Raw genomic sequence first — 21,965 nt, forward strand, 5'->3', positions numbered from 1 at the left:
AGAACTGCATTTGTGTTTCACAAAATTGAGTTTAATATTACAGTGCAGCAAAATTATTGTTTTTACTGAATATTTAAGCAGAAAATGAAAATTACTTACATCTTCTCCTGAAGGGGGCAGTACTGTTTAAAACTTACATTAGTACACAAATTCTGGATTGTCAGGATGAAATTGGATCAGGTTTGGCACCAATTTAGAAAGTCCTGGCTTGGGATTAACTACATAATGTGTAAAACCTATTGTAAAACCTTTGATTTTATGGGTGTGTTTTGGTGCATCTTTAATTTTGGCAATATTTGAGTAATTAAATTAAAACCTTACAATTTCATAATTCTTCCTGCCACTTGTACAACAACTTTGAAAGTGATATGCACTCAGTATGGGCAACATTCATGAAGTGTAATCAATATATTGCTGTAATAAGTGATGTTCACAAAAGACTGATGTCAAACCATGAGGATCATTGAAAATTATATAACAACAGAAAAGCAGCAGACAGATGGATGGATGAGCAGACAGGTAGACAAATTCAGGGACATATAACCAGGGCTGTCTAAATGGTATTAAAGACCTGAATTATTTGTTCATGTACACTGAAACTTAGGGCTTTTATTCCCTTAAGATTCCAGCTCGGCTGATGAAACACAACTCCTTCAAACCTGGTTTAAGCTGGTTCTGGAGAAGAATAAACTTGTCCGCTATGAATCTGAACTGATGATTTTGTAAGTATGCACTCAGCTTATCCAGAACATCTTTGCCTCTTGACAGAATTCATCTTCTTCTTGGTAACTAACATAGGTTCTAATTTTCCAAGACACAATGTAGCTGCCGGTCATTTGGGTATGAGACTAAGAATCTTTTCTAAAATCATCTGCTGGTTTGTTAAAATAATAATTAATAGTAAAAAAAAAACAGCAACAATAGATACCCCCCCAGGACCGCTCACATCAAGGTGATGAGTTGAGAAGAGAAACAGGAGAAAAGAGCAAAGTATATAATCGGTCCCCAGAAGCTCTGGCATCAGGCAGTGTGTGAGACTGTGCTTGTGTCTACCCTTCAGTGCCCAAGAGCTGGAGCTGGAGGACTGCCAAAGCCAGTTACAGCAGAAACTGCGTCGCAGGATGGCCATCCATGGTGAGAATGTGAAGAGGAGTCAGAGACACGAATCTTTGTGAGGGTTTTAGAAGGAAATGGACAAAATTCTATAAAAGAAAACCAAGAAGCTTAGTTCCCCGTGTTTATTTCGCTAGGTTGTTGGAAAGTCTCCTCAGATACTGTAAATTCTTCAGCTAATTCTTTGCATTGCTGAAATTTACCTACAAAAGGCGAACCCGAATGCAGGGCTTACACGTGATTTAATTCAGAAAATGATGTATGTTTTTTTTATTAAGGTTTTACCTTTCTGATCTTTTTTTACAAAACTGCTGGGGTTATGAGATCAAGAACAGTGAGGGGTTGGGATTCTTAATTGAATTTTCCTTTCTTTTTGAATGAACAAATTAGCTTTGAACCCTGATGGGTGTGAATAGAAGATGCATCCCCTGTAAATGACCTTTTGATCCCAGATTTGTAGACAATATTCTGCACATGTCCTGATTCACGTATTGGCTTTCAGAAATATCATAATGGTTTAACCTTTGCAATTTCAAGTGATGCCCTTAGCTTTTTCATCTTCCTTCTACTGTAGTTGCTTCTGACTAGATGAAGTGGCTTTAGTATTATTGGTTTGTAATGTCAGTTAGAGTATTTCTGTCAGGTATAACTAAATATATTATGAGTAAAGTGTTTCACAGCAGTGAAAACATCAACAAATCGATTATCAGAATGTGTACACATAAATCCGAGGATGTATTTCAGTATGCAAAGTTAAAATATTTATTTTCTGAACGGATGTTTATTTTTAACTTGCTCCCCGACAATAATAAACACAAACGTATACCAAAAGGGCATTTGCAATCAAAAGTTCCCCATTGATTTATTGTGCTTAAAAAAATAACTGTATATATAAATAATTCAATACTGAAAATAGATTTTTTACAAATAAATACAATGTTTAACACTTATTTACATTATATACTGGTGCAATTACAAAATACTGATGCAGTTTATAAAGGAACAAAAATGTCCAACTTTTTTTAACCTCCAAAGCAAAATTCAGTATCATTTTCAGTTTCCTTCCTTTTCGTGTTTTTTTTTTCCCAGATTCCAAGAAGAGCCCACAGGAGCTAGCTGAGGAACAGCAGGTCCTCGGTGAGATGATGAGAATGGTGGAGGAGAGAGACAGGCTGGTGGTCCTGCTTGAAGAGCAGAGGCTTCAAGAAAGAGCTGAAGACAAAGACCTGGAGAGCTTTGTGCTGTCTAAAGGATATCAGCTCAACTGGATGTGACGCTCCACTCAACAGGAGCCAGTGTCTTGTTGCAGCAGTCTGCCACATTTGGCACCAAAAACGGAAAAAAAAGCTAGTTCTGTCTTTGATGGACAACATGTTTATAGGGCTAAAATATAGAAAAAGCATGGCAAGGAAGTCTTTATCAGGATACATTTAGTATAGACCAAATGAACAGAGGATGTCAGTTTAGTCATACACAGAAACAGCACAGATCTTGTATTTCAGAGTTACAGAGTTGGTCTCAGTGGTTTTAGGCCTTTGTGATCTGTGCCTAATCAAAAAGAAGCTTAATCTGGTAACTAGCACTTCAGCATAATAAACCTTTCTGTTTTCATATCCGTTTTCTAATATCAAATAATTTGTGGCAAAAGTTTTATTTAATTCCTCTTTAAAATGTTTACTAGGAAAAAATATACATAAGGAATTTAAATGGCTAATGAAACGTTACTGCACAACCAAAGAATTCTTGTTGTTTTTTTTAAATTGCCCATGAAAGTCAGAGATTAAGCAAACAGCATACCGTATAAGTCAAAACTGCGGATGTGCACCGTGTGTAAGAAATCTGTTCTTTTCTTTAATTTCTTTTTTTCCCCGATTATTTTGTTTCTGCCCTGCAGTTGTTTGATACACTTGTCGGAATAGGCCAGCTTGTTATAAATGCACACTGTATACATCAGACAGATCTATTTTCATAGACATAAACTAACTGATGCTATATATGTGCCTTTATGTTGGCATAACACCTTTAATATTTTTAGCAATTCTGAACATTACAAAAATGTAAAAACTGGTAAAATGGTATATATTTCACAAGAAAATAAGATGTGGTAGTGGGTTTTTAAATAAGATTTTTGACAATTATTTTTTTAAAATGCATATTGTGATGTGCATCTACAAAATGGCAACTGCCTCAGAGTGAAGTGTGTGAAATTTGAACATAAAAATGTTCTTCTTTATTTGCCCTTTAAGTTATATACCTTAAACTAAATGCAAACAAAATGTAAACGCATATTTTTTTGTTTTTCCTTAAACATTTTTTTCAGATTATACTGTAACTGACAAGCAATCCTTATGGTGTAAAAAAAGACAATAAGTATAAGTAAATGCATCTTGTGAATCATCTTAGTACGATTCTAATTGCTTAGTGAAATATTCCATGCTGAAAATAAACTTTAATTTACTTCAATTTGCAAACAACTTTAATTTAAAACATGCTTAATGATTTGTGTCTCTAATAAAAGTTATAACAATTCTATTTTTATGCCTGAATTTTGAATTTGATAGAGCCAAGCAATCCTTTTTATGTTGTGTTTTCAGTCTATTAACTGAATAGTTTGCTTTTCATATGTTCTAGAATTTTTAAAGTACCATTTTTGTGTTAAGAACTGCACAACCTAAGAAAGTCCATTGTAATTTTTCAAGGACGGTGTACAACACGTGTTCATTAATTCATATATCTTTTAGAGAATCATGCCGTTTCATTGTGAATAACATTCAGAATATAACAGCTGGTAAATTGCATATTTTGGGGGGCATTTTAAGACTATGTCGTCTTATAAATTATGACAATCGATATTAAATTAGCTCTTGTGGTTTCACATCACAGAAGGGGGCAGAATCATCTGCATGCTCTTAGGAACACCAAACACCTCAATGGTTTTTCTTGTAAGATATGTGCAGTTGTTAACACTGACATCACATATGCAAAAGGTGAAAACAGATTTAGGCTCTTTTGACAGTTTTGTCCCTAGGGAATCTGCAAGTACTAATAAATATTCAGAATATCTTCTTATTTAGCTAGCCATCTATAAAAGTGAATATATACAGTATATCATTATATACTGTATCTTCATCTGCCTTTTTTGACCCCTTGCTGTATATCCTTGACAAGGCTCTTCCACATACAGTACTTCTGTCCTTGGCTATCAAACAATTCAAACGAAGATTTGTTCAGTCTGATAAGCATCCATCTGTTTGTCCAGACAATTGACATTTTAAGTGGGGGACACGCGTTTATCTCTCCTGTGCTGCTGCAGTACTGGTGGGCTCAAATGATTTAAGGCCTGGCTCAAGCAAAAGAAATAACTGTGCTCTTGCCCGTTCCTTTAATTTTCTGTCAGTATCTGTAACAGATATCTACATATCCTTAAAATATGCAATATTTAGATATGTAGTCCACATTAATTGTGCCCCCCCACCCAAAATAAAATTCTCAACATATATTAATCTCGGAATTGTAAATTAAATCAGATTTGTTGTGCTAAGAAAAAGACAAAATAACAAAACTGCTGCCAACTTATACCCAGAAACACACGCACTGCTGAAGTCATGTGACAATGCCCTAGAGGAGATAATGTTGTGATTCCTAGCATATTTTGATGAGAAGTTGGCAGTAAATCACATCCCCTTGTTGCACTTTTGAGGTTAGAAACTTGATATGAATCAGTCAGTTATGTCGATTGTTCCGTTACTGGTTCTTCAGAAAGATTTCCAGATGTTCCTATAATTTTGACCACAAATCTATAGTATGTACCCACTTTACAATCTATGTGTTTTGGGGGGGACACATAGATTGAGAATAATTTAGTTTTAAATAATGAAAACGTCCGACATTTCCCTCTGTAATGTAGGACTCTCGTGTGTTGTAATCGCGTTCATTAAACACACATTACAAACAGTAAAGTGACAATCTCCAAGAAAAAGAAAACAAATCCGATCGGCATTAATAGATTAAGTTCCCAAAGGTCATACAACACAGTAGTGGGTTACTCAAGCAGTAATACAAATGGCTACCTTTTGTTTTTCATCTAGAGCAGAGTGCAATTGGGCTGTGTGTAGGCTATTACATATTACTTTTTTTTTTTCCTCGCAGTAGGGGAGGGAACATGGATCGAGAAAGGGAACTGGAATTCATTTGTAGGGAAAGCTGACATCCGAAGGCTGAACAAATAACTTGGAATTCCGCTTCCGTTTGGGAGAGGGTAAACTCTGACTAAACTCAAGGTAGATAACTGTGTAAGTCTGTAATTCCCCCCCGCCTGCTTCTAAAAAACAACAGGAAAAAAATATCATCGATGGCTTCCTCACCACAGAAATCTCCGTCTTCTCCAAAATCTCCGACCCCTAAATCGCCACCTTCAAGAAAGAAAGATGACTCTTTTCTTGGGAAGCTTGGAGGAACTTTGGCAAGAAGGAAAAAAGCAAAAGAAGGTATATAGTTTTCATAAAACAGCGCTATTTGTGTAGTGCTGTGCTCAAAGGCTTGATTCCATGTATTAGGAATTTTTAACGTCTGTTACTTTTCACGCCTTAATAAGCGAATACGAGATACTTAAAAAAACTTTTGACTGGTTGAATAATGATGTTACATTGCTACATTACGGACTGGGTATTTTAAATAACAGCGTAAAACACTTAAATGTTATTTTATGGGACAGAATAATTAATGCAGTGTGACGAATTGGATAGTTTTTAAACTGGGTGTGCCCAGACATCTTGGATTTTTTTCCTGTGTGACGTGACGTCATTCTACACCCATAATCTTAAAGTTTTTGAATGAAAAAAAAGAACAAACCCACATTTATCACCGCATAACTTATACTTACTAGCCCCTTAGTTAATAACTAAGTTCTTTAGTTCATGGTTAATCATCGCCTTGGTATTCATAGCCTGCAGCTGGGCTTTTAGATAGGAACTGAGATTCTTAGGTTTTACATAGAGGCATTTACAGAGAGCTACAGCAGCATTTAGTTACAGTGCTGAAGTGTACATTTCTGAAAATGTGGATATAGTTTCGGAAAGAAACAAAGTAGCAATGCGGTACTTAATATTTTTAAAACCGCATTTGAAGAACTTTGAACGCGGCTGCACTGCGCTCTCCATAAAGCACGAATTAGGGATTATAGGTTCTTTGAACTTGACCCCATAAACCTTAGTAGCGCTTCATGTTTAAGTAACTTGTTTTGCTAAAGCGTAAACTGAAGTTTCCTCTGTAAACGATGATACGGTGAAATTTGCCTAGACACAGCCTTGTAAAGCTGTAGCACGAAACATAAGTTACTAGTACATAAAAGTGCATGAAGTAAAACTCCGTGGACAATAACCCACTTGTTTTAATAGGGAAACGTTCTGTTTCTGTGTCTTAAACCACAGATTACAAAAGAGAGAGCACTATTATTTAAACTTCTCTCTCAGTAGAATCAGTCTTAGGTCTCCACAAAGAAGGCAATCCAGTTCTAAAAACTGTTTATTAATGGGGTTATTTTTTAAAACGATATAACTGCATACTTCATCTTCTTTTGTTTTCCTTCCTGTTTTGTTGCTAATAAAGAAAAAACAAATATTTCCCTCTCTGTAATTTGAGGCTGAGGACGTACAGTGGTAATATTGGTAAATGACTGTGGAAAAAAAAAGCATGAGATGAAATGCAGTGTGTGATTAAAGAGAGCACTTCCAGTTGCAGATAAATTACAGAAATGCAGCATTGATGTCCCCACTATCTCTCTGAGGAAACACACCTGGCTGTCAGAGTCTTTTGCTACTGACATTACAGTTTTAATACAGAAGGAGTGTCACCTTGGACTCTTCTTTTAATAACTCATAATTACTAGGCCAGGTATTATGAGTGCTATAGTGAAAACTATTAGTAGCTATTTAAATGCAATCATGATTTGACATAGAGCATACTGTACAGGCAGTACATGTGGCCATGCCCTAATATACACTTACCAGAAGCCCTATACAGCTTATTTCCTAAAGAGTCGGTACAGGACTTGCCTGAAAAGCACAGGAGGTTGTAATGTTTATATTCAGTGGAGTGCTTCATTCTTGCCTTGTATGGAAGAATATTTGGTTATTTCATTACATGTGCAACTAGGCCAGCAGAGCAATGAAGGAAGAGCAGATAAAAATAATTTTTACAGTAGCTGAAATGCTGGTGTGTTTTTTACAGAACAAAGTATTGGTCCTTTGTGTTATTTGAATTATAAGATAAACAGCAAGCTGCTGTAGTTCAGAGCAAAAATGTGTACAAAATGTGTAAATGTTTTAATGGGCTTTTTTATTTTTTTATTTCCAGGAGTTGGTATGTTTCTGAGCACTTGTGACACTATCTCTGTGCTATACACTGCACCAAAGCTGTCCTGAAAATGGCTCCATTGTCTAAGCGCTACAATTCTAAATCGTTTTGCTAATACAGAGAGTGTTTATAAAATGAGTTCACTCAAAACAGATTATTATTTTGAAAATAGCGCAGTGTGAAGAAACAAGGTTTAGTACAAATGTGACTCTAAGCGTTACATGATTTTGGACAATGTTAGACACCATGGAGAGTATCTTCAGCTCTGTGTGCCCATCACCTGTGTTTATAATAAGTGCCGCACATATGAATAACAGGTGTACAGCTGCACAGAGCTGTTCACTATCTGCTGCCATTGTGCATATCAACATTTCATTGCTCCAAGTCACACAACCTTCACAATCGTGTTGTCTGAATAGGATAAAGCACCCTGTGGTAATGTTTTATGTCATTAACCGTTGCATTTATCAGAATATTTTCCCTGAATGTTGATTGAAAGTTTTATAATCCAAAATGTAAAATGAATCAAATGTTTAATACACTAAATGAACAACATCGTTTAAAATGAAGGGTGTCAGAACATTTTGTCTACAGCTATATTTACTGTATATCAATTTGCCTGGATGTTTGCTTCAAATCCTTAATGGTCAACAAATAGATTTCTTTGTGATTTCAGCCTGCTGGTGTTTTCATACACTTGAATCAATAAGGTCCCAGGAAGGCTCCGAGACAGCAGATGTACCGTATTTACACTGAAAAAGAAAATGGAACTTACCACAATGTTTGAAGGATTGATTCGATTTGATATAAAGTCTTTGAGTCCCATGGGGCGAAATATTAAATTATGAACACTCAGTCATTTGGACTCAGCCATAGTGATAAATGGAGGTGAGAGCCAGCTTTTGAAAGTTGACAAGTGAGAGCAGCCCTTCTTAAAAAAGAGAGATAATCCATCTAGCAGATAGGAGTGGGAGGCCGTAGCAGGCTATAAAAGGTTGAGAACATTTTAGTGACAGTGCATATTGTTCAGGGAAGATGATGGTACCTTGGATAGATTGCAATGGGGTGTGGAGCACTGTGTCCCCAAGGTAGGTCCTTCCTTCTGTCCTCTTGAATCTGAGGAGGGGATGAGGAGTGAATCAGTCACTGACACACAGTCTTGTTGCAGGGAGCAGTTTGTCATTGTGCCAGGTTACGATGAAGGCACTGTAATGAACTTTATATGCCAGGCTGAAGCCAGCATTCTATTTAAGCTTATTTGATCTTGCAAATTTTACTTTACTGTTTGCACACAATGAAATGCATGTATACTGCCTAAAACATAAACTGATTATTAATCTTTTTCGGGTTAAAGAAATGACTTTGCTTTGCATTATGTGAATCATGCCATTATTATCGAGATGTATGTGCCCTATGTGCCCTTGCCCTTGACTTTAGCGACGAAAACTTTAGAATACAGGATCTAACAAACTCCGTTTCTGTATTTTGTACTTTAAAAGAAATCTGATTAGAACATCTGGAGAAGTGCATTGTTTTCTGAGATGTTATATGTCTGAATATGAAGTCCAATAAGTAGAACAGATAACTTTTCAAGATGGCAAGAAACGAAGACTCGAACAGTCTCTGCTCTTGCTAATCACTTGAAGGTGCAGATGAAAACCAAGGAATCTGCCTACCTTTATTTTTTTTAAAGCCTTATAGGAGTCTCAAAAATAAAGTGTTTTAATTTTGCATCAACGGTGGGGGGGGGGGATGTCAGCACATCTGAATCATAGTGTTGATTGTCAGGATACAGACACCCCCTGTTGATGTAGACCTACAGAGCTGGAATAGCAGTGGCAGAAGCTGCTTCCGATGGAAGCTGTGAAAAGCTGTGAAATCCAGCACGGGATGTACTCCAGCACTTTCCCCTCGCAGGCCCACCCAGCACATCGCTTCACGGCAAAGCTACATCCAGCTCTCCTACTGGGACAAACACGTTCGCGCTGCCTGGGGAGCGATGACAGCGCTGTTGCTGCGCGGTATTAATTATCTATTGGCTTATTTATATATTAATTTGATACTGAGAAGGATAGACTAACTGATGGTGATTATCTCTGAGGCCTCAAACAAACAGGCTGGAAGGCTTCAAGGATCCGTGAGCTCAAAGCAACTGCACAAGCATGTGTAGCCAAGTGGCCCCCTTGTGTTTGAGACTTTTGCATGTCGGGTTTTTTTCTCCTTAAAATCTGAGAAAAAAATGCTTGCTGGAGTGTAGAAGAGGGTGAAGCACAGAGGTTCTTTTATATATACAAATGCTGTAAGAAAAGATCAATTTAAACTTCTGAATTTAGTATCATAATTATAATTAGACTGCTCTCCTGGATGTGCCAGATTCTCTCCTCTGGTTTGCAGAGTTTATGTTCTTTCTTTTCTTGACTTTAATAACAGGGCAGGCAGAGGTGCTTTGTATAAACCTTGATTACTGAGTTACCTTAATAATAGGATTGTTCTCAAAGTAAAGATTGACAGGTCTATATTCAAAAACGGTAACTATTTTAAATATTATATAAATGTACTATGTTTGCCTCTGTCATTCTGTTCAACAGGCCGATAGGATTTCTGTAAGGCACAGAGACTGCTATTTAATGCAGGAGTGTGCAAAGTGCAGCTGGTAAAATTGTCTTTACTTCTTTCTAGAAATGAAATGCCACCAATATCATATACATTTGCTTAAACGCAAAATCATTTCCGCAAAAAATGTTTTTTCAATATTTCTAAAGCAAGTTAACTCTAATTAGGGAAGAGGAGAAGACTTCCATTGATTGTTAAAGCTCATTTTTCAGTAACAACATGCATGGTCAATTTGCAGATTCCTTCCACTTTAATGCATGCATTCGCATCATGCAGGAAACCAGATCCAATGATGGTTTATACGACATGCAATCCTTTTTAATAAAATAAATGCCTACCATCAACATAAACTGATCTTTTCTGTTCACGAAGACTGGGGAATGATGCAGTTCGAAATGAAGACCGCATCCCAGTGTTGTAAAACTGTTTTTCATTTAATTTACATATGCTTAGCTTTCGGTCAGATTGAAATTGACTTTCAAGCAGTGGTGATTGTAGCCCTCAACACTGATACTAATAGAATAGAATGGAACTAATAGCAAATTATATTAGCTTGAAGCCAGCTTCTAAACTGCTTCTTAGAATTGTGATTTCCTGGTGATAGACACTGCTTTACCTAAAAGCATATCTGACAAGGTAGTGGCCTACTTAAAAAATAGATGTTTATTTTTTTTAAAACTGTTTTAAATCTTAAATGTCAGTTTGTATAAAAAACATTTATATTTGAATATGATCAATCCTCCAAATACATACCTGGATATTGACCATTAAAAAGATGCTTTAATGGTCCCTGGACCTAACCAAGGGGCAAAGCGCTAGCTTCATATGCTAGTGTCTCAGGCAACTCACAAAGAAACCTGGGGGAAAATTGTATTTTGGTGAATAATGTGCTTTTCAGAAGAAGAATTTTATATTGTCATAAATGTTTTCCCCACAAAGTTGAATAAGCAGTTCTGAAATTAGTTTTAAAATAAAGAATTTTAAAAATGTTTTCAATATGACACACCTTCTAGGATTGTCTGTCATTAATTTTGGACAAGGACAGTAGCATTCTTGTTCTGTATTTCCCCCTAATGTACTGTACTTGTTTTACATAACCAAACATTTGTGTTTCATGGTCTCTGTAAATATGAAAATTCTCTGCATTGCACAAGCATTGTGAGCAGATACAAAGAGCATGCCTATCTTTAGATGTTAAAAACAGGGTCTAGCTTTTTTTTAAATCAAATCCAACAGAAGCTACACGAAATTGGAGAGGAAAGCCCTTGTTAGAGCAAAACTGGTGTGCGGCACTATCCGTCCGCAATTTCTTGTAATGTAAAGCATAAAAAAAACAAGCGCAGTTTAACTTGAGGGAAAGTGCAATAAATTGGGAAAAATAACTGGGAAGTGCAGTTAGGCCATCTATTAGCCGTATGTAAGTCCCAATTATAGTGCTATCATCTGTTGTTAAAGCGCACTCCAAAGGTAATTGTTCCAATTTAGTGCACTGCCACTGCAATTAGACTACACATGGTGTTCATGTGGGTTGTCTTTGTCAAAAACGTCCCCACACAGGTGAGTCCACAGTCGCAGTGTAGCAGGAATGATATCTTTGTGCCACTGTAAAAATTGGAAGTGTTTTTTTTCAGCAGCTGTGCATGTGGATTTGCAGAATTTTGGCATACCCACGTGGCAGTAATTTTATAATAGCAGTCGTTACGTGCAATACATGCAGTAAAACAAGAGTCAGCAGCAAGACATTAAACTGGCAGTTAAAGTTAGCAATTTAAACATTCAAGCTAAAATACTGTAATGAAGGCAAACATCTGGATAAAGAAGGCAGATCAGAGGAACGTTTAATAAAAGCAAATGAAGCTGAAAATACAGTACTATAAAACTTTGCTTATCCAAATCTCAGGCTTACAGACTATTTGATGTGTGACTATGTACGGGTCTTGGTTTCATCAAGAAAATATTTGTCACAAATAGGTTTGGAAATGTATATTTATACATTGGTCACAGTACAATTAATAGGTATTATGTTTTAAAATGTTGATAACCTTATATAATACATTAAGGTATATGATACATTGTAAAATATACTTATAAATACATATACCGTACATAAGAGTTGATGTATATGCTCATTACTAAAAGTTTATTTTAAAATGCTAAAAACAATATTCTAAAATTGTAATAACACAATTCCTGGAAGATTTAAGTAATTAATTACAGTAGCTTTAAAATTAAAACAGTAATCAGAAGTTTTCACTGAGAACAGTTGAAATTACTTTTTTTGTTTTTAAGTTAAATTGCAAGTGTTTTAGGTGCAAGGGCTGTAATTGATCTGATTGTTAAAGGATGGAGTGGTGAAGGAACAGTGAAACAGATGTACAGTAGTTGTCTGGTCATGAGTTAGAAGCCAGCTGTGGCTGTTAGCACACAACTGGACCAGTCCTGCCAGTGGTCCCAGTAGCACAGTGACTTCTGTAGCTTCCTGGGTGCCTGCAGGCTCTGCAGTGATATCAGTGACAGAGGTGCCACTCGTCCAGTTGGTGCAGAATGACCTATCATATTTTATTTGCACTCTTCATTTTTTGACACACTGTAAACTCCACAGCAACTTATAATGGGTGGACAAATCAACAGAGCCCCAACTGAGATGCATCATAACGAGAAAAATTAACAATTCCGGATTGGGGAGAATATAGAAAAAAGATTAATGAGGATTCTAAATGTACTAAAAAAAAAAACATTTCTTTTTTTGTTGAAAAATGTGTATGAAACCGGTATGTTGAATCCCACTGTGCGTGTTTTTTGCCCCAGTGTCTGAACTGCAGGAGGAAGGAATGAATGCCATCAATCTGCCCCTCAGCCCAATTCCTTTTGAGTTGGATCGTGAAGACACCATGTTAGGTAAGACCTACAGAACGTAAAAATGTCAATGCTGGGCAATGTGGCCATTAGATCAATAGTCATTTACAGTATTTGTGCTGTTCATGTATTCTTTACTTTTGCAGAGGAGAATGAAGTTAGAACAATGGTTGATCCAAATTCAAAAAATGACCCCAAGCTTCAAGAGCTAATGAAGGTTTGACATTTTAACTTGTTGATTGAAGAACAAACTTGTATGCTTCAAGAACCTTAAAACAGTTTTTATCGAAGTCTAAGTAATACTACCAGTTGAGTGACCTGCTGTGCATCTCAAGTCAGAAATATTAATTGGAAATATACAAAGATGTTTAAATAATACAAAGAGATACCATTTAAAGTTACAGTAAGAACATTTCTTAAATGTAAACTCAGACTGGTGATATATCACATTATACAGTATACGATCTTATTGATTTTTTTATATTTTTGTTCTGTACAGTGTATTCTGTCTCAATCAGGGTTTTTGTTGCTGTTTTTGGTATTTCAAAAGCTAGCTGTTCCAATGAAGATAAGCTTTTGAAAAATGTCATGTAGATTTTAGCAAGGAGAAATATATTGTGCCACCCAATAATGTAGAATTCATAAAGCACATTTTTCTGTGTCTGTTCACCATAGGCACATTGTCCCACAGCTGTGTATTTCATTTGATGTTGAAGTCTCATAAGAAGTTGTGGGGGCAGGCAGGTAGCAGAAATGTCTGAGCACATCGTATTGCAGAAGATGGAGCAAAGTTGAAATTTCTGTAAAATGTAGACCATATAAACCGCACTTTTCAGTTTACGTTGTAATTACACTCTGCAGATGTAGGTTTACTGTATATAATGTGCTTTAAAACATCATTGTTATTCTCTCATACCTTTGGATAATCATTCTTAAAATAAAAAATTGTAAATGACTACATTTACACCTTTAGCTGTCTGCTAAATAACGTGACATTGCTGTTAGCAGTCTGTCATTTTGGTTGTTTTTTTTCTATGTGTCCCTTTGTTTCACAGGTTATAATAGACTGGATTAATGATGTGCTAGTTGGAGAAAGGATCATCGTGAAAGACCTTGCAGAGGATCTGTACGATGGGCAGGTTCTTCAGAAGCTTTTTGGTAAAGACACCTGTCCTTATTTCAAATTATCCTTGAAACAAAAGTGTTTAGATTCAAAGTGCTGCAGAGTTTTTCTTGCAATCCTGTCTGACCTGCTCTTGAGATTTGCAAAAAAAGAAGGCTTAGGTATTGGAAACATTGAAGAAAATGTTTAATTTAAAATGAATGCTCATTGCCAGGATGCACAGTTTGTAAAGGTGCTTGTTCGGGGAAGAAGCTGAACCCTGTTGCGAGGATGTTGCCAGTTCAAGTCCGGGCTTTGTTAATAACAGACTGTGACTGTAGCTCCATATACTGTGTTTCTATAGACCTAGGTCGAGTCTGGTTTCTTGCCAGGCATCTGTTAGCTCATAGTGCTGTCAGACTGAGCTCTGCATTGCTTCTCTGTTCAATGCAAACTCTACTGTAGGCTGTGTTAGAGGAAATAGTAACAATGTCATGGCAGTGAGCCCATTTAATGAATCAAAGCAATTTCAAATTGCAGGGTTATAAAAAGCCAGTTTTTGAATTCCAGTTTTTGTTTTGGAAACAAAGATTAATTGCATCTTAATGTCAACAACTTCTTATTGCATAGTTGTTTTTTAACCGAGTGTCTTAAGAAAGCACTTCTAAATGGTTTGTGTGTGCACTTATTTTACTCTGTTTTGGGATCTGTTTTTGTTGTGAGCACTTTTTTTTTCACATGTAGAAAAGCTGGAGGGTGAGAAACTGAACGTTGCAGAAGTGACTCAGTCTGAAATCGCCCAGAAGCAGAAATTGCAGACGGTCCTAGAGAAGATCAATGACACTCTGAAAATCTCCCCTAGGAATATCAAGTGGAATGTCGACTGTAAGTGTTATGTTATTAATGTACAGCCTTGGTCACATTAAGAAGCTGTCAGGAGGTGATATTGTAGTTTCCATTTGTGATAGTTATTCTGGGTTTATCCTCTTGAGCACATGAGCAAGCCTTGGAAATGTCTCCTTCAGTTTTGTCAGAGTAAGCCGTGTGAATAGAAAATCTGAGATCGCTATCATGTTTTCCTTGCATCTCAGTGGATTGTCTTGTCATGCTCTAAGATCATGAGTTAAATACACACATACCACAAACGGTACAAGAAATATGCATAAATTTAAAATTGGAATCGCCAATTTAAATATGACATTTCTTTTATTTACCGATCTAGGAAAGTGATTGCCTTAAGGCTCCACAGTGTGTTACAGGAGAGTTAGTGCTGATTGGAGGAGTGTCACAGCTGTTATCAACATCACAAATTTGCCAAGGCCTAGAATGTCATAGGTCTTGCAAGAGCTCCTTGGCCAACTACCTCTGTGGCACTTGCCAGCAACTCACCACAAATGGCTAGATAGAGGACTGATCAGCAAGGCATGTACAAGTCATTTTTAATGCTGTTTGTAAGAGGCTGGCTTGACATTTCATTTTCAACAAATTTTCAAGATTTCCAAGATGGTAAAGTTCTTAAGCCATAACAGAGCTAAAACTGCAAGAGCAAAGAATTATGTCTCATATCTAAGATACTATAGGTGGCTCTTCTTTTAAAACTTCACAAAGATTAAACATTTTACAGCAATGGGGACAAAACATTTTGCCATTAGCCCAGCAAATAATCCAATGACCTTTAACAACGTCAGTACAGTTTTCATTCAGATTTCTGTTTTGATTTTGCAACAGAGTTCACGTGGCTAATCAGTGTTGTTTGAAGCATGGCACTTCTTTAGTGCTGTGCATTTTCTTAAGATGAATTAACTTAATTCATATTAAACATTCATGAGTGTTTAATTCCATCAACATTTTTTTGCTTTTTTTATTCTTTATGGATTTATAAGAAAACAAAGCAAAGAGATTGAGCAGGATTACCATTTGTTTTTGACTACATGCCCCAGGTTGTCAGGTTACCTCCTCGTTATCTCCTGAAGCATTTTTTTAATTCAACCTTTTCTTTAAATAATTACTTTTCTTTTTTTGTACTAGCTGATCACTTTGCAGTACTCAACAGACCTGCCTATGGTAAAATTTGTGCTGTTCTGATCGCGGGTGATTTTGATTACTGACATGAATGCACTCAAATAAAAAGTTGCTAGTTTTTGAGTATGTAACCTTTGGGTGACCCAAATCAAAAGATAATCAGCCACCAGACATTTTAGGAACCTCTGAACAAAATTGTATGACATTTTGTCATCACACAATAAAGCTAGTGGTTTATTGGTTTATTTACTATTTTTCATATGTTTGTTTCAGTGGACATTCCAGGTTGATATTTGCAACCTTTCTTATGTTCTTAAATAGTATTTTTACTTCACTAAGAAATGCTCAGTCATTCAGCTTCATTGCCTAGTATAGGCTAGTTACTGTTCTATTGTTCTGTTCTTGGATAACTATGAAATCATGGTGTACTATCATGAATCTATCTTTTGAGTTATTGTTTTCTAAAAACGTTCCTAAGATCTAGTACAGTATATAGACATACACAAAGACCATCTTATTTTTATTTAACATGTACAGTATGATACCTTTGCTTGACATTGAGTATTTAATCAGCACCTGGTAAAATGATGTAGCTTCCAGATGTGGAGAAAATAGATGTGAAGCTAAGAATCATGCATCCTGAAGTACCCATAGCTAGACCCTGTTTAAAATTGCAGTCCTAGGAATTGGAAGATAAAGCCAGAAATCTGGATTAAAATATTTTGCAGGTTGCTGCAGCTTTTTATGATGTCCTATTTCTTTTGCCTTTGACAGCTGTTCACGCTAAGAGCCTGGTGGCCATTTTGCACTTGTTGGTGGCTCTGTCCCAGCATTTCAGAGCCCCCATTAGGCTTCCTGACCATGTGTCCATACAAGTGGTGGTAGTTCAGGTAAACTGTCCTTTCCAATTTACTGGGTTTTGTCCAATGTGGTAACCTAATATGTTTTGCAGTTAAATTCTAATCCTCTAGTGATTCTTTCTAATGCACTAATCATCTTCACCTTCCAATTAATTTGTTTTCTTCTCTTATTTACTTAAGTACTCATTTCCAGGTGTAAAAATTATCGTGTTTTTCATGCCATTTTCTATTTGTTTCAAGTGTTGTGTAGCATTTTAATCTACATTTTTTGCAAATAATTAATCCCTGGAAATGTTAAGGTGCACCCCAAAGTTGCTGAATAAAAGGTTTCTGCTTAAATTCCAAGACTTTTTTTTATCTCTTTAGAATTCCAGATGGAAATAATATTTAAAAAAAAAAACTGTGGTGCTTTGAAAAAATTGGAAATGATAAACCTGTTGAGGAGAATTCAATCCATATAAAATATATGTATTTTTTCCTGGTGTCTTCTATAATTTAGTGCTTTGTCCTTTTTCCCACAGAAACGTGAGGGAATTCTTCAATCTCGCCAGATCCAGGAGGAAATCACTGGCAACACTGAGTATGTCAGCGCTGTCGTAGTCAGCGATTTCTCTTAATGGAATACAGATGCCCAGATGAAATTCAATCACTTTGCCATGGGTTTGATACTCTAGTTAAACCCCCTGAAGGAATACAGTGAAGAACAGTAGAATTCTCAACCTGAGTGTTGAGACAGTTGAGCCAGTGTCAAAGAAAAGCCTAAAGACAGTTTTAGGGATGGCCTTCTCTATTTCTTTTATTTCCCATTCTCAAAAGCAAGTTAAAATACCAAGGATGGTCAGAGACGAGAGAAACGTATGTGATATGTCTGACCTTTCCTAGGGACTTGTAGGGATGCTTTCAGAACAGGGTCAGTGCAATTTCTAAGGTTCTTTTGCTAAATTATTAAGAAGTTTAAAAAGTAGTATTACATTTCAATTCAAAAGGTCAACTAACAGTGTTCATTCTAAAGAAAAGTTTCAAGTGCTAAAATGAGCACTGATTGATGAGTACGTAATAAGCCTTAAGACATTTCTTCTGTGCAGAGACCCACGCTTTGTGCCATATTTTTGTGCATCTAACACTGGCTTTTGTAAACCTGTAGTCAATTAATTGATGTCCAGCTCATGAAAGCTAGCCAAGAAAATAGCCTGTGACATAATGCTGTTGTCATGCTACTCAAAAACGTTGCGGAAAAATGTTTCTGCAAGAGCAGATTGGAAGAGAAGAAAAGGCATTCTCGGACAGAAGCCTCTCTCTGGAATAATGGCCTTGCCCAGCTGATTTGATTCTGTCTCTCAGGGACACAAGTCCGGCTCCTAATCACATCCCCCTGGTAACACAATCTGTTTGACGGCATATGTAAAATTTCAAATGGAAAAATGCACTCTTGATTTTTTATAGCATAAGTACATTATTCTAATATGGGAATCAGTCCATTTTTAACTGTAGCATTGCTTTCTTTCCCTTCTTTATAGGGCTTTATCTGGCAGGCATGGTAGGTACTTAAATGTTGTTGTGAAAAATAATACTTAATATTGTTTGAAAAGCAGCTTGTCAGTTGTCAAAGAAACATTTTATATAGTGAGTTGCATTGTAATTAACGCAGTGTTTGATGTAAGAGGAATTCTCAAGTATAAGGAACTCTTGAAGTGTGATTCTTTGTTACAGGAAGGCCTCAATCTCGTAAGTGCTTCATAAATTAAATATTGGATTTGTATTCTTGAGCCTATGTACAGTTTCATTCCATTCCATTATATTTTTGTGAGGAGTGAGCTGAGTCCTATTTTATGTCACTTATCAATAATAACAAATTAAATGTAGCAACAAGCTTTTTTGTGCAGTACACCCAATAAAAGAAGTTAACAATAGTGACTTTAGTAAAGTTACAGCTTTGTACTTGTCATAAATAAATGCAAATTCCATATCTGCATTAGTGCACTGAAATGAAATTTGACTGATTCCAAATATGATTTATTCATATTTGTGGGTTTTTTTCCACTGGAAGGCTGTGTTTCATTGAGGGTAATTATTAAAAGAAACAGGAAAAGTGATAATGCTGTGAAATTTCCTGTGTGTTTTAGCATAGCTTGTGCAAATGATAGAATGATACCAAAGCATTTCTATAGCACTTCTGCTGTCATTAGAAAAACTGTCCTGTGGTTGGAATACTGTACATAACAACTTCTTTATTTTGTAATCTTTTAGAGCGGGATGCTTTTGATACACTATTTGATCATGCTCCAGACAAACTCAACGTTGTTAAAAAGGTACAGATTTACCTACAGATTCAATGGTGATGAACTTAGCAGTTTTCTAAGTACTTTAAATATTATATTTAAATATATAACGTTTTTATCTGCACTTGTAATTTCATTCCAGTTATATGAATCGCAGATTCACTGATTCACAAGATATTTTATATCTCTTGCAAGCACTTTTCTTTGTAATTGAAGTATGTTTTGTTTATCTATACCTCATCATTAGAACAAACACTTACATTAGTTCAGGAAGTGTGACTGTTTTGTATGATTCCTAACTCAGTGAACCCACTTTGTAAAGTGCGTGCTGTTTTCCAGACCCTGATAACATTTGTGAACAAGCATTTAAACAAACTGAATTTGGAGGTAGCCGAACTGGACACTCAGGTAAGAAAATAAAAGGGACAGAATGCTGCCAAACCATCTAGTTATTGTATTTTGTTTGTTACTGGGTTCATTGTGACATTGTTACAGAGTTGTGAAATAAAGGAACAAACAGAAACATTTTTTTTTTCCTTGAATGGAGGCAAAGTAAAGTGATAAGTACAGAACTCGCAAGAATAAACATCTTAAATCTAATTTATTTCTGTGTTACTGAATTCACATTTTTGTTTCTTATTAGAAATACACATTGTTAAGAGAATAATCTGTCATAAAGAAACAAACCATAATGTTCTGTAGGTACATAATTATCCATATCACTCATATCTGTCCCTGACTTGACATTATAGTATTTGCCGGTTTAAATAAAAACTCTTCTCTCCGTTAAGTTTTCTTTTAGACACATTCTTTAAATTTCAAACAATATGTTTAAATCACTATGTGAATGTATTCTTTTTACCTGTTATTAACAGAAAGTGGCTGGAATTACTTTCTTACAATAGCAAAATGTTTTAATAAGATGTGAAGTGGACTATTTGTGACTGAAACCTGCATAATTCATAGTACCTTGTGCAGTCATTTGATCTCGTCAAAATGTTAAATATATTGCTCCAAAAGGCTGTTTTTACATTTGATTCAAAATGGGACAAATATCAATGTAAACATGAAGTTAATAAAATATGAGAGAGCTACATTTTTTATTGTGCAGACTTGCTCACATTTTTATGATGCTTTGGTGTGCTGGGCAGAAAAAAATCATGCATGTTCTGTTCTCCTTCAGTTTGCTGACGGTGTCTACCTTGTTTTGCTCATGGGCCTTTTGGAGGGATACTTTGTCCCACTATACAACTTCTTCCTTACACCCGAAAACTTTGATCAAAAGGTATGTTGAAATAATTGACCTTGAGACCTGCCACTTCAGTTGCCGACACTGAAAGTGGTAGAGATTTTTTGGGGAACAAATGCTCAGCTAACTTGCGGTAGTTGGTACCCCAGTGTTTTTTTTAAGTTATTGAAGACAGTTCCAACCTTAAAGCTTTTTTTTTTACCCTGTAAAGATATGTATATTTAAAAATTGCAATTCTTCTTCTTGTTTTCCTATTTCATACTTTCTGTGATAATTGATCTGCATACAGGTTGTTGCATAAAAAAAAAATAGTAGAGCTTTTCAACATCTGCTAAAAATTGGCCTTCTTCATAGTGTTTTTTTTATTTTAAAAAATCAACTAAGAAATTTCAGTCAATATAAAACCGTCTACCCTTTTCACTCTCAGTGCTCCAAAAACCACTATGTCTTGGACTTCTCCAAGAAATGTGTTTTGTCCATTATGCTTGTGATTTATTTGTATTATATTCAGCAAAGTATCTAAGTGCAGATGAAATGTCCATAGGTGACTCTCCACATGGTGAAAAAATAATTTGGGGAAAAAAAGCTCAGTAATGTTCAGTAATTCTGTTGTCTTAAAAAATCGAACTTTTCTTTCTAATTTAGAATGCTCACAAACCTTCATTCAGTTTGGACTATCCAATAGTTATTCAGACTTGCTTTCAGGTGGCACTAACTGTTCCTGTATTAGGGAAACTTACATGCTTATATTTACTAAGGAGCAGGAATGATTAAGACAATTAGGCCACTTTGGCTGTGATGTGCAAATGTAGAGGGTCATCATTGATCTGCAGTAGAGCAGAATTCATTTTTGCTTATGAAGGTGACTTCTGGCAATACCCATTTGGGAGAACAGGGATTACAGCTGTGTGGTAAACAGTCAAATGTACATCATTCCTAGGTGCTTCCACCCACAGTGGACTTGTAGCACAGCTTGGATTCAAACTTGTAATGCTGATGGTACATCATGCATTCCAAAAGGAGGGTTTAATCAGGTGTCCACTTTGAGAACAATATATGTTTGTTTTTTGTTTTGTTTTTTTAAAAGGCTTCTTTCTGGCTTCACAAGCCTCAATTTTCAGCAACAGTTGTTTCAAACAAATATTTGCTTTGGCAGCAGCTCAGTTTTGCTTCCAAAACATGTCAGAGTTAAATTGTTCTGAATAACCTGCACTTGTTGTTATGGTCAGAGTTACTCCCAAAAAATCTTTCAGTGTTTTTTTTCAGTGTTACAGTAATAAAGAACTGTAAAAGATGAAGTAAATAGATTTCACAGGGGTTAATGATAGAGGATGATATGGAAATAGTAAACATGCTAATTAATATTTCCCACAGATATTTTTACATTTTTTTCATTAACATTCCCCATGTTACAGAAGGAGCTCTGTGAATATCGAAGAACTTGAACACTGCCAATGAGATTCTGTAGGGGTTAGGACATCTTGAAAAAAATAAATTACTGGGACCTAGTGGTATTC

General features: G+C 35.9%; 2 protein-coding genes across 15 annotated transcripts in view; both read left to right on the top strand.

Annotated features, from left to right (window-relative positions):
• LOC102698794 (F-actin-monooxygenase mical2b-like) overlaps positions 1-3,638 on the top strand; it is a 79,972-nt gene extending 76,334 nt beyond the window's left edge. For 10 of the 14 annotated variants that reach the window (XM_015338181.2, XM_015338182.2, XM_015338179.2 and 7 more), the window contains 3 exons: positions 623-722; positions 1,061-1,134; positions 2,203-3,637. In XM_015338181.2, the coding sequence (XP_015193667.2) occupies positions 623-722; positions 1,061-1,134; positions 2,203-2,387 (359 nt within the window). In that variant the 3' untranslated portion in view covers positions 2,388-3,637. Of the gene's footprint in view, positions 1-622; positions 723-1,060; positions 1,135-2,202 lie in introns of all 14 variants that reach the window. The other 4 variants (XM_015338184.2, XM_015338185.2, XM_015338183.2 and 1 more) reach the window with 2 other exon arrangements.
• Positions 3,639-5,242: 1,604 nt separating this feature from the next.
• The window catches only part of parvaa (parvin, alpha a), a 28,229-nt gene continuing 11,506 nt past the window's right edge, over positions 5,243-21,965 (top strand). The window contains exons 1-11 of the mRNA XM_006642508.3: positions 5,243-5,600; positions 12,889-12,978; positions 13,083-13,153; positions 13,992-14,094; positions 14,783-14,923; positions 16,835-16,950; positions 17,442-17,500; positions 18,438-18,457; positions 19,168-19,229; positions 19,539-19,607; positions 20,383-20,484. Of these exons, the coding sequence (XP_006642571.1) occupies positions 5,465-5,600; positions 12,889-12,978; positions 13,083-13,153; positions 13,992-14,094; positions 14,783-14,923; positions 16,835-16,950; positions 17,442-17,500; positions 18,438-18,457; positions 19,168-19,229; positions 19,539-19,607; positions 20,383-20,484 (969 nt within the window). The 5' untranslated portion in view covers positions 5,243-5,464. The remainder of the gene's footprint in view (positions 5,601-12,888; positions 12,979-13,082; positions 13,154-13,991; positions 14,095-14,782; positions 14,924-16,834; positions 16,951-17,441; positions 17,501-18,437; positions 18,458-19,167; positions 19,230-19,538; positions 19,608-20,382; positions 20,485-21,965) is intronic.

Source organism: Lepisosteus oculatus, chromosome 21 (assembly GCF_040954835.1).
Source record: "Lepisosteus oculatus isolate fLepOcu1 chromosome 21, fLepOcu1.hap2, whole genome shotgun sequence".
Classification (NCBI taxonomy): domain Eukaryota; kingdom Metazoa; phylum Chordata; class Actinopteri; order Semionotiformes; family Lepisosteidae; genus Lepisosteus; species Lepisosteus oculatus.